At 34.9% G+C, this 12,014-nt stretch overlaps 3 protein-coding genes across 3 annotated transcripts; all 3 read right to left on the bottom strand.

Annotated features, from left to right (window-relative positions):
• Positions 1-1,654: 1,654 nt before the first annotated feature.
• On the bottom strand, positions 1,655-2,593 carry TAS2R7 (taste 2 receptor member 7). The gene has a single exon (XM_032345605.1). It carries the CDS (start codon positions 2,591-2,593, stop codon positions 1,655-1,657), a length of 939 nt encoding a protein of 312 aa, XP_032201496.1.
• A 3,713-nt stretch (positions 2,594-6,306) lies between these two features.
• Positions 6,307-7,235, bottom strand: TAS2R8 (taste 2 receptor member 8). Its single transcript, XM_032347757.1, is given in 2 exon segments — positions 6,307-6,611; positions 6,614-7,235. Coding segments are annotated over 2 exon segments (927 nt in total).
• A 1,826-nt stretch (positions 7,236-9,061) lies between these two features.
• Positions 9,062-10,057, bottom strand: TAS2R9 (taste 2 receptor member 9). The gene is given in 1 exon segment (XM_032347758.1): positions 9,062-10,057. A coding segment is annotated over 1 exon segment (996 nt).
• Positions 10,058-12,014: the final 1,957 nt, after the last annotated feature.

Here is a 12,014-nt window from a genome sequence, read left to right on the forward strand (position 1 = left end):
TTGCCTAATTCCTCAGAATTAATATAATCTCAGAAGATAAACCACTTGGTTACATCACTTTCATCCTAGATATGTCAGTAAGTAGAATTATGTACAATAAGAGATTTCTAATACAGCTTCTCTTTCCATGTTAGTATCTTTGTCTGGCTGCTGTTTACAGAGAAGTTGAATGTTAAGGTGTTAATGTTTCTAATGTAAGTAAATGATCAAAATTCTCAAGTCTACAACATGAAAACATCAAACATGGATTTTCCAAGATTTCTCTTAGCCCCCAGGGTTTTGTTTTGTTTTTTCCTTCGTTCCCATGCCTAATCAATCCAAATATATTGGTCTCTGCATATGTGGGAGGTGGGACAGGTATTCTTTAAGACTATTTTGAAAAGAATGTAAGCTTCAGTGTATGCTTCTAATTTTCTGCTATCTCTTTAACTTACAAAGGACTCAATATAATTCTTTTAAAATTTATCCTTTTAATCAACATGTATCTTGCACACTCAGATTCAGATAAGAAAAATTAACATATGAAACTAATGTAGAATTAATTTTTATTTTTGCCAAATTTATTGATGAGAATATTTACAAACATTTTTTCTCCACACAAAGATTATGGCTATTCTAGGCTAGTTAGTAGCATAGTTAATCACTCCAAAATATCCTTTCTGCAACAAAAATGATATGCTTTTTCTGGAATTTCCCAAAGAGTTATTTCATAAATAATATATGTATAATCCAAGTAGTATTCTCGTGGCATGTAGTGGTGATCTGTATTGAATCAATGTCCTCTTTGACAGTTTTGATGTTTTATCATTTCAGTTCATTAGTTTTTGATTGAAGGTCTTATCTTATAAGGGTATCTTGACAATCAGTGTCTGGTACAGTCTTTGTCTGCTAAAAGCAATTTTGTATATTCTTTTATGGAGAAATGTACTTCAATAATCAATCAGTAAGTTCCTTCTTTAGCCAACTTTGTTTTATAGAAGCTTTCTATATAAACTCTCCTTCTCTCACACTTACAGAATATCTTTCTTTCATTGATCTATTGTCCCAAAATAATTTTTGAACTTGTGACAATATTTACTTTAATTACAATACATATTTAAACCATGATTATAATCAGTATTATTGTCTGCCACATTCACAGACTTGCATAACATTTGATTAAGAACTGTCACCATATTGAACTTTTTTCAAAGGTGGAGTCTAGTTGGATGGTCTGTGGAGAAAACCTAACTAGGACCATGGGGATGAGTGAGCTGCTTTTCATAGGGATGCAAATAACAACTAGATACTATTACAGTTGTTCTGAATTAGTTGTACAATTTTGCATCTAGAGAAATGATTTAGAACTAACTATGAAAATATTCTCTCCTCTAACAGTTAATATTAAGATATTAACTTTTATATGTTCCAAAACATGTTTAAAGAAAAAACTCTGAAAGGGAGGAGAGAGAGAGAAGAAAGAGACTAAGAGAAAGAGGCAAAATCTGATCTACGTGAGATTTCCTAAGTTACAATTATAGATATAGTAAATACATTTAAGCACAATTAACCATATGAAACCAACATTAATGCAAGAACCAAAGACAACTAAGAAACATCATGTCTTCCTTCGTCCTAGTAAATGATAGTTGGGCCTTCAGATCTGTTCATGGTGTTAAAAATTTCTTCTGTTCAGAATATACTTTACTTTCCATAGCACTGTTAGTGATGTCTGTCTTAGTTTTTTGCTCCCCAGAATTAGGATAAATGAATGGCTTGAGGGATAGATTAGAGCTATTAACTCACCAATGATCACTGCTAATTCAGTCTCTGGCATAAAGTAGCTAGAGGTAGCTACGAGAAAGGCCAAATAGTAGGCAATGAAAAGGAGGAGAAAGGAGATGACAGCTTTCATGGCTCCCACGTGGGCTTCTATGTTGAAGTCTCTGCACTGGGTGGCACTGACCTTCATCTGCCTGTTATGTCTCCAGAGGGAGAGGATCAAGAGGAGAAATGAGATCAGGGATGCAGAAAAAGGGAGGAGCGTTAACAGGTTGAGGCAAATCTTGATGGAAGCATACTGAGCTTTATTTACTCTGCATCTCACAGTTACGTTTGCTTTCCTCTTTGTCTTAACACAATACCTGAAATCATCATTCAAATTCTCAGTCACAACAAGGCTAATAAACGCAGAGAGGGCCAAGCACCCCAGCAGGATCCTAGGAATCATGCTGTCAATTCTCCACTTCATCCGGAGGAAAAGGGGATGGTAAAAGTTTGCAATCTTGAGGAAATAGAAAATGCTGAGGCAGGTGGCAAACCAGACACTTAAATGGTTGGTTAGTGTCCAGAAGAAGTCAATGATTCTCATTTGTTTACCGGCAGTATACACATCTGGATACAGCACCAATATGAAACAATCTAATAGTATTATACATAATAGACAAATTCTGGATATGGCCAGACTTGTGAGGATTAAATCAATGGAGGTGATCTTCCTATTCTTGATCCAGCCCATGCAGTTTACCAATCCAATGAATGCATTCCCTAAAATCCCCATTGAAAACTCTCCAGCTGCTATGAGCATTAAGGTAGTTTCCACTTTATCCGGCATGGTAAAATACAGAAAAAAAACAATTGGTTTCAAGCTGAACTGATGTAGCTTGATAGGTACACCTACTTCTTGATTTTGCTCTAATTTCCTTTGCCTCTCTTATTGTAGTCTGCCTTGTGGTGGAGACTGGAGTGAAAAATGAAGACTGTAGCTATCATCATTAAATCCTAATTAGTATTGAGAAGCAAATGTGGTTGGCAATCCCTGTCCTGGCCACTGCCTGTGTCACCTGTATGTAAAACTGGAACCGGCAGGCCTTACTTTTCCACATATGGTTAATTTAGGCTGAGCTACATTTTAGGATGCAAATTAGACCTGTTCCTTTTCATGGTCCTGCATTGTCTGTGTTTTGCAAGGCTATGTTTTGCACATTTTGGATTCATTAATCTGGGACACATACTAGTAACCTCAATAGGGCTGCTAGATTTAGCAAATAAAAATACAGGACACCCAGTTAAACTTGAATTTCAAAGAAACAATAAATGATCTTTCACTGAAAAAATAAATTAAAATAAAATAAAATAAATGATTTTTTTAAGTGTATGTCCCAAATTGCATGAAATTAGTACTTCTAGGAAGTACTAAAATTCAAATTTAATTGGGTGTTCTGTATTTTATCTGGCAAATCTAAACTCCAAGGATTTTCTGGTTATTACAAAACAGGCCAAAATCGAAATTTGTAGAGGAATCTTCATTTTCCTAAATGATAATATTGATTACTGCTAAAAATCCAAAGTTTGGGTTAGCATTGAGAACTGTACATTTTCGGGGGTTCTAAAAGATTAACACTAAATATAGATTATCTGGGTCTAAAAAACATTTTAGCTCATTTATCTTGGTTGTTCAGATGAAGAGTTACATGCACAAGATCTTTTAAAATAATGCATTGTCTTCTTAGTCAAATCACTTTAATGGTCATTTAGTTTGTGATGTAATATATAACAAGACGAAAGAGCCCTAATGGAGTATTGATTATCTTTATATTTTCTCTTTACATTTAAAATGTTCTCAAGAGCAGTGCACACATGAGAGAAGAGATAAAATGCTGTGTTTTTATCTATTCTACACCCTCTGCCTTGCCAAACTGCATCTGAGAATCTAGATCATTAGCCTTTCTAGACTATAAGGGAGGAGAAAAATGATTAAGTTTACCTCATTCTTACAAGCTACTCCTATTTTGAAGTAGCTTCTCTAATTTAGAGTTACTGAGAAACACTTTGCTATATAGAATTTCCATAGAATAATTCTGGGGTGATGATACTTTCTTTGGCTACATGGTATCTTTCCATCCTTCTTTAAAGGACGAACCTTCATTCCCAAGATGCAGCTTTGATTTTTGAACACACTGTCTCATTATGTAGCTAGGTTCACAGATGACTGCTTTCCTCTGATCTTGGAAATGATCCCTGACCCAGGCATATCATTTTCTTCTCCTTAGTAACCTGGTAAATAAAAGGTCTCTGTAACTATGATACCTTTACTCAAATAAATTTTAGGATATGTTTTTGTTTTTTGTTGTTTTTCAGGTAAGTATAGATTTTCTGCATACTTGGGTTGTATAGCATTTAAATTAGGGTGCAGCTACTATGGAAACAGGATGAAAGCTCGTCAAAGGATTAAAAATATAACTACCACATGAACCAGCATCCCCCAAATCTGGTTATTTATCTAAAAGAATCGAAATCAAGATCTCAAAGTGATATTAGCCCTGTTCATTGCAGTGTCCTACACAACAACTAAATGTAGAAAGAGCTGAATTGCTCACTGGCATATGAATGAATAAAGAAAATGTGTTATATACAGACAATGGAATATCGTTCAGTCTTAAAAAGAAGAAAATTCTGAAATATGCAAAAACCTGGGTGGACTTGAAGGACATTATGCCAAGTTAAATAAGCTAATTACAGAAGGATAAATATTGCCCAATTCCACTTATATAGGTATCTAGGATAGTCAGGTCATCAAAGCAAAGAATAAAATAGTGGTTACCAGGGCCTGAGGGGAGATAAGAAGGCAGAGTTATTATTCAACGAGCATCAAGTTTCAGTTACACAAGATAAATTTATTTTAGAGACATGGTTTACAATATTGTGCCTATAGTTAACAACATTATATTGTACACTTAAAAATCTGTTGAAAGTGCAGATCTCATATTAAATGCCCTACTACAATTTTTGTTTAAAAAGTAGAAAAGAAAACTCAACAAAAATTTGCAAGAGAATATTTTGTCACCTTACTACTTTGAACTTACAGCTTTGAACCCTTACTACTTGAACTACTTTGAACTTTGGTGGTCAGTGGAGGTGCTTCAAACCTTGAAGATACAGAAAACTAAACATGGAAGGAAGGACTTCACACTAACGGAGGGAAGTCTTCCCAGAAGTACTAATCTTAGAAAACATTTCTTTCATCTAAACTCGCAGAAGAATGTAAGTGTGGGATTAAGAGGTATTTTGTAGAATGCACTAATATATTCCATTAGAAGAATATCAATTCTCCTGTCTTGTACAATAAATAGCAACTTAAATGCTAGGATATTAGAAATATGGTTGATGAAGTTTATGTACTGAAGACTGTAAATTTCAGGACTTTGCACAGTGAATTTCACATCATTATATGAAGACAAATTGATAACCTTCAGGTAGTTAATATTTTAGTTATAACAAAACAAAATGCGTAGATTGAAATAGTCCAGAATTTGAAATAGCAAAGGGTGGTACCTGAAATGCATAGCCATTATCAGACAGACATGAACTTAGACATGCCAGATCAAGTGTTTCAACACTACTCTAGTGAGTAGTTCACAGTAGAACAGCATTTTGGTAGTGACTCTTATTCACTTATTTTCTTTTGTAATCTACTCTATAAGTGTTATGGCATACATTATTCTTTTAGTGATAGCATGTAGTTATTCCATAATGTATGTTAATTTCTTCCCAATTAATTGCTTTTCTAATGTCCTGAGTGAAAAGAACCCCTGCAGGTCTTTTTTTTAAGAAAGGAGGCTGAATAAAGCAGTCTGATCAAAATTAATTGTCCCATTCTTTTATCCAAATTGTGAAGAGCACTTAGGATTGGCCATAGAGAGAGAGATACTGGGATGGAATCTGTTCCTATCCTATTGCTGCCTGAGCAGCAAGTTGTTTGTAAGGACATTGAATTTCAAGGAAAATCAACAAGAGGTGCCAGAATAAGGTCAACCAGAAAATACTATCTAGGAGACCACATAGAGCATCACTCACTTGGGAGGAGACAGATACATAATTGGGACACTGAACCAGAGATGAAACAGGGGAGATCTGAATTCCTAGTTAATAAGCCAAAGGGGAGTGAGCAGACAGAGCCATGAAGGAAGCAAAATTAAGGCCCAGCAATGAAAGAAGTGTATGATAGGGAAAAAATGAAAAAGCAATTAGTGCGATTCAGTGCTCTTTATCATGGGCCTATGTAAAATCTTAAAGGAACTTAACTAGGCAGTACATGCCTAATATCTGCAGTAAGAAGGCAACGAGGGAAGTGTGAGCTCTCAAACTCTTGGAGGAAAGGGCATCTGAAGATGAGAATCTGAACTGTACACAGACAAAGGGATATATATATTCATGTGCTAACAGGTCTCAAGAACACTTAAAGATATGTACCCAAAATAAACAGGATAACTGGAAAAAATGAAAATATATTTTTTATTAGCAAAGTCCATTTATAAAGCTAAGATTTTACATCATGCAGAATGTTCTCCCATATCTTAGCATCCTGATAGATGCCTGCCTCAGCTTGTTATTTCTAATAATTAAAATAAGTGAATGACCAGAAGGATAGAGAATTGCTATCATTTCTCCTAACATCACAACTAACTTCCTTTCTTTCATAAGGTAGCTAAAAGTCGCCAAAAGAGAAGCCCCATAGTATACAAAAAGGAGGAAGAGAAATGAAGTCATAGTTTTCATGGCTCCCACATGGGCCTCTGTGCTAGGGTCTCTGCAGCCTGTAACATTGAGTTTCATTTGCTTGATATGTCTCCAAGGGACATAACTAAAAGGAAAAATGAGATCAATGACACAGTACATGAGACAACTGCCAACAGGTTGAAGAGAATCAACAAGTGGAAGAACTGACTTTTACTCACATTGAACATTTCAGTGCAGTTTCTTTTAGGATTTACAATTTTATGAAACTCATGATCATAACCTGGTGTCATTGCTAGTATAAGGCTGATCAAAGACGAAATGGCCAAACAACCCAGCAGAATCCAATGAATCACTCTGTCTATTCTTCGCTTTAGCCAGAGAAAAAGCGGATGGGAGAAATTGGCTATCTTGAGCAAATAGAAGACGTTGAGGCAGGTGGCAAACCACTTACTTAAGTAGTTGGTGAGTGTCCAGAAGATACTAATGAATGTCTGTAGTTTATCATTTTCATAAAAATCTGGGTAGCATATCATTATGATGACATTTAGTATCAATATACAGAGCAAACAAATTCTGGAGATGGCTAGACTGGTGAGGATATAGTCAACTGAGGAGATCTTTTTCTTCTGAATCCAGTCAATCCAGTTTACTAGTCCGATGTATACATTCCCCAACATTCCTATTATGAATTCTCCAGCTATAATGATCACAAAGATGTTGTCTTCCATACTAAGCATGTTGGTAGGGAGAACACCCCGATCTCCAATATCACTGCAGACAGATATCATCTCATCCATTATTTTGACTTTGATATAATTCCAGAAGTAAGCGGCTTTCTTTTGAAATAGAATTGCTACTCCATTCATGAGGACTAAACCAAATGGTTGCTCCAAACAGTTTGACTAGCTTTGATCTCGGGCAAGTTATAGCCATCACCCTTTAGTGAGTGATAAGGGAAATGCTGGGTTGAAACTGCTCTCATACAAATTAAAAGAGATTGTATTTCATGAATTTGCAACAAGCTTCTTGCTCTTAAGTTTTGTGTACTTTGATCTGTCAAATTGAATTTTGAACACAGAGCCACAGAAAGCAAACAAAAACATGTATTCTATAAAAATCACAATGTGTAAATGAAAGTACATTTTCTTCACCATATTTATAAATTAATCAAAAGTCAGGTTCCCTAGTGGAAATTAATTTTGATTTTGGAAATGATCAGTACAGTCAGTTGTAGAAAATTAACTTTCAGTCAGAGGATAATAATTTTTATAAGTGGTTAATTTTATAAGTGGTCGAATTATAAATGACTGTTATGAGACAGGCACATGGCAATATTTACTAAACATTTTTTTTTTCTCAACGGAGTTTTTTTTAATAAAAGTGAAAGATGCTAGATAAAGACTTGCTATGTTTAGTTTTATTTAATATGGGAAATGCTGTCCATGACAATTCACTTCCTGAAATGTCATCTCTTGGATAAGGAACATTTTCATGTAAAATTAAGAAAACATATTTTAAATTATTCTATTTACAATCAAACCCTTTTATAAGATTTATAATCTCACATTCTACATTGTAGTCATTTCTCTAGATGGAGCAATCACTTTTAAGAAAATATTTACTTAATTATATTTCCAGGGAATAAGACTAATTCTACTATTAAATTGATTTATTCTTTCTTGGGAGAACCAACCCACAATAAATTTAAACCTAGGTAATACAAATCACATAAACTAAGGTTCTTCTAACTGTGTTTAAGTATTTCTATAATGTAAGAAACAGATGTACTATTTTTCCTATTTCTTATGCATGCATAGTGTGTAATAAGAAAGCATGAAATTAATAATTTAAGGAAACCCAGTTGTCTTTAAAATGTTACAATAAACAAAAAAGAAGAGAGAATGATGCTAAAGAAAAAAAAAGACATGTCAAAGATTCTTGAGTTAAAAAAAAAAAGAAAAGAAAGAAAACATTCCAAAAAATCTTTGAGAACTGACTCCTAAAACTGGCTAGGGTGGTTTCAATATGCATATTTCTAAGTGTACACCGTTTGTCCCCTTGTCCCCTTTCCTGGTCAAACTTTCCTGAGATCACCCCTCTTTTTTACCATTGTATTTCACCCTAGGGAGGACCTCACCAGAGTGTCCTTTCTCCCTCCACATGAGGATAAACCATTTTGAAATGAAGAAGACAGGGCAGAAAAGATAAGTACTGATTTCCAGCACAAAGTAGACAGGTTTTACATGATTCATTTTATAGGAAGGACTAATATATTCTAAAATCTCTACTCCGCACCCTATTTGCCTAAAATTCTACTTTTGGAGTTCAAGACCTTTACCAGACAGAAAGAAGTAGAATCTCTTTGCATTTAGGCAATGATATGAAATGTTAGCATGGGGTTTGTATTCATTTTTTTCTTGCAAAGGCAAAGAAATATACGTGGCTCGATAACATTTGATTTAAAGTTAAGACAGAAATGTGAAGGAACACAAAGGAAAATTTAGGATAACGATAGATATAGATATTAATGATTTTTAATAGCATCTATAAAAACTGAATGTAATTAATTGGGAGAAGGGAGAGGATCTTTTGTTGATTTCTTTCTCCTTGTATTCAGGATTCTCTGCAGAACAAAAGGTTTTCTTCCTCTGTGCAAACTTTTCACAACCCTTAGCACTTTCAGAAAAGCCTTCCTCAGTTTGCTGTTCCCCATTATCAGGATGAATGAATGGCTTGATGGGAAAATGACAGCTATAGCGCTACCAAACATCACCACTAATTCTCCCTGAGGAATCAGTAAGCTAGAGGTTAGTATAATAAAGACTGCATAGTACATAAGGAAGAGAAGCAGAAAGATGATCAGTGCCTTTATGGCCCTCATGTGGGCCTCTGTGCTGGGGTCTCTGGACCCTGTGGCATAAAGTTTCCTCTGCTTGGTGTGTCTAATTAGAGAGAAAAGTAATAAGAGAAACGAGGTTAGGCAAAGAACAAAGGGAATGATAACCCCCAGGTTCAGGAAAAGCAGTTTGAAAGCACTTGGGATTTTACTCACTTTCAGTTCCCAAGTTGTGTTTTCCTTATGATTGATTTTGAAGGGATCCCAGAAGTCCTCATTCATTGAAATACTAATGATTATACAGCTAAGGAAGGACATCAGAAAAATCCCCAGGATGATTCTGTTAATCTTTAGTTTCAGCCAGAGGAAAAGTGGGTGGGATATATTGACTATCTTCAGTAAATAGAAGATGCTGAGGCAAGAAGTAAACCAGACACTTGAATGATTGCTAAGTGTCTAGAAAACATCCACAATGCTCATTAACTTGCTATTGGCATATATATCTGGAGAGATGCATATAAGAAGGCCATCTAAAGATATCACACACAACAAACAGATTCTGGAGAAGGCTAAGCTCACCAAGATGACGTCTATCATGGAAATATCTCTCCTTTTGATCCAGCCAGTACAGTTAACCAGTACAATAAATCCATTTCCCCAAACTCCTATAGTCAGTTCACCAGCGATCAAGATGGTATATATTACCTCCATTGTACTTAGCATGTCAACAGAGAGATCTGATTTGGGATATCACTGAGGATGAATTGGCTTTCAGCTGACCGGTGAAGAAGGGTGTATATGTCTGTCACTTAGGTCATGCTGCAGTTGTCTCTTCTGTCCTCTTTGTCAGCTTTGATCCAGGTCAGTGAGATTGCCAGTTCTGCTCCAGTGAGAACTGCCTAAAGACTTCATTGATTGGCCAGTAATGTCTTTCATGTGCAGTGATGCTTGAAAGTCTCCAAGATACAAATAGGAATGGATCTCATTTCTTGGATTTGCAAAATCTTCCTTATTTTATGCTCTGTGTATTTTGGAGTTGTTGAATTTAAGCTTTTGACCAGGAACTTCAAGAAAAAAAAATAATTACTTAGAAAATATGGATACTATTTAATTTGGAGATGTGACAGCATTACCATCTCTGATGACTTACAAAGTACCCCCAAATTATGGTTCATTTGGTGCAAAAGGATGCTTTGGAGCTGAAAAATAATTGTGGATTTAGAGTGTAGACAGGTAACATGACTAATTTCAGCCTTGTAGCCATGTATTCACCTCATTAATTAGGTAACTCAGGTAAGGAAGCAGTGGTTTTCAATTTTCTTATAAAGACAGTTACTTGACTTTCCAGTTCTTTTGCCCTGTGATAAAGAAGTCTGAGCATTGAAGATATTCCAGTTGTGTCTGTTATTACTCAGAATTTGACCTCAGAATATGTATTTGTATGTAGCTTACATTAGAATCTGAGTGCAATTTTCCTTGTAATAATCCCTTATAATGCTTTTATGATAATGAATACCGATTTCAAAGACAAAACATATTGAATTACATTTTTACTATTTGTATACTTTTTTTATCTGTATACTTTTCACGATTTAAAGCACATAGCATCTAAATCCAGAAAACAATAAACCAAGCTATATTAATGTTCTCTCGTACAGACTTTAATAGTTCACCAACTTAACATGTATGCTGGAGATTTCTAGACTTTGCTCTGACTGGAGAAGCCACTCTGTCAGAGGGAGAGGACTTGAGGTGATGATCTTAGCAAACATCCAACATCATTTGCACATGCGTTTTAAGAATATTCGTGACAAAAGACACTGAGTATCAGGACTGCAGAGGAAGAATCTCACCTATTAGGTGAGTTAGGAGTCAAGTATCATTTCATGTATTTAAAAGCCATTTGAATTTTTTTTGGTAGACTGTTTATATTTTTGCTCATTTTTCTACCTTTTTATAAATTCCTGTGGTGTTTCTATATTAGAGAAATTAGCATATTTGTATCGACAGTATTTCCCCACTTTGTCATTTGTCTTTATTTTTTTCTTGTATTTTATAAAATGCAAGCAGAAGTTTTCAAATTTCATATAGTTATATTTATCAGTTGTTTATAAGTTCTGGATTTTGAGTTATTGTTAGAAAATTTCTCCATTGAAATTTTCTGATATTTTCTCTGTTACTTTCATGGTTTGCTTTTTTTTCACAATAAAAAATTGTAAAAGTGATTTGGCAATATATATATGGCTATATTGTCAACTGTGGATCCAACTTGATTTATGGAATCAAGATGGGTATCCACTTGTTTCAATAATATTGATTTGGTAATCCATCTTGTACCCCTGCTTGAGAGGCCACCTTTACTGAAATAATTTCCCTTATGTATTTGCAGATCAAGTGGCTACTGCTCTTGACTTTTAATGCATTAGAAATGACTAAAAGGACAGTGAGTGGCGCAGTTATTTCTAACTGCATAAGGAGAACTGATGACAACTGGAGATTTTACATTTTCAACTCATGACAGTCTGAAAACCAGAGATCTATGGTGGCCCTGAAAGATTCATTTCTTTACAGTGGTAAGTCAGCTCTAAAAGTTAACTGTGTACATAAGAGAATTCCTATATAAGATGTAGTCACAGACTCATCATGTTTCATCAAATGAAATTTAGAGCAATGATGGGAA

Source organism: Mustela erminea, chromosome 6 (genome assembly GCF_009829155.1).
Source record: "Mustela erminea isolate mMusErm1 chromosome 6, mMusErm1.Pri, whole genome shotgun sequence".
Classification (NCBI taxonomy): domain Eukaryota; kingdom Metazoa; phylum Chordata; class Mammalia; order Carnivora; family Mustelidae; genus Mustela; species Mustela erminea.

Bases quoted from the DNA above. Each gene is read 5' to 3' on its own strand.
- TAS2R7 (XM_032345605.1), bottom strand. From the start codon at position 2,593: ATGCCGGATAAAGTGGAAACTACCTTAATGCTCATAGCAGCTGGAGAG.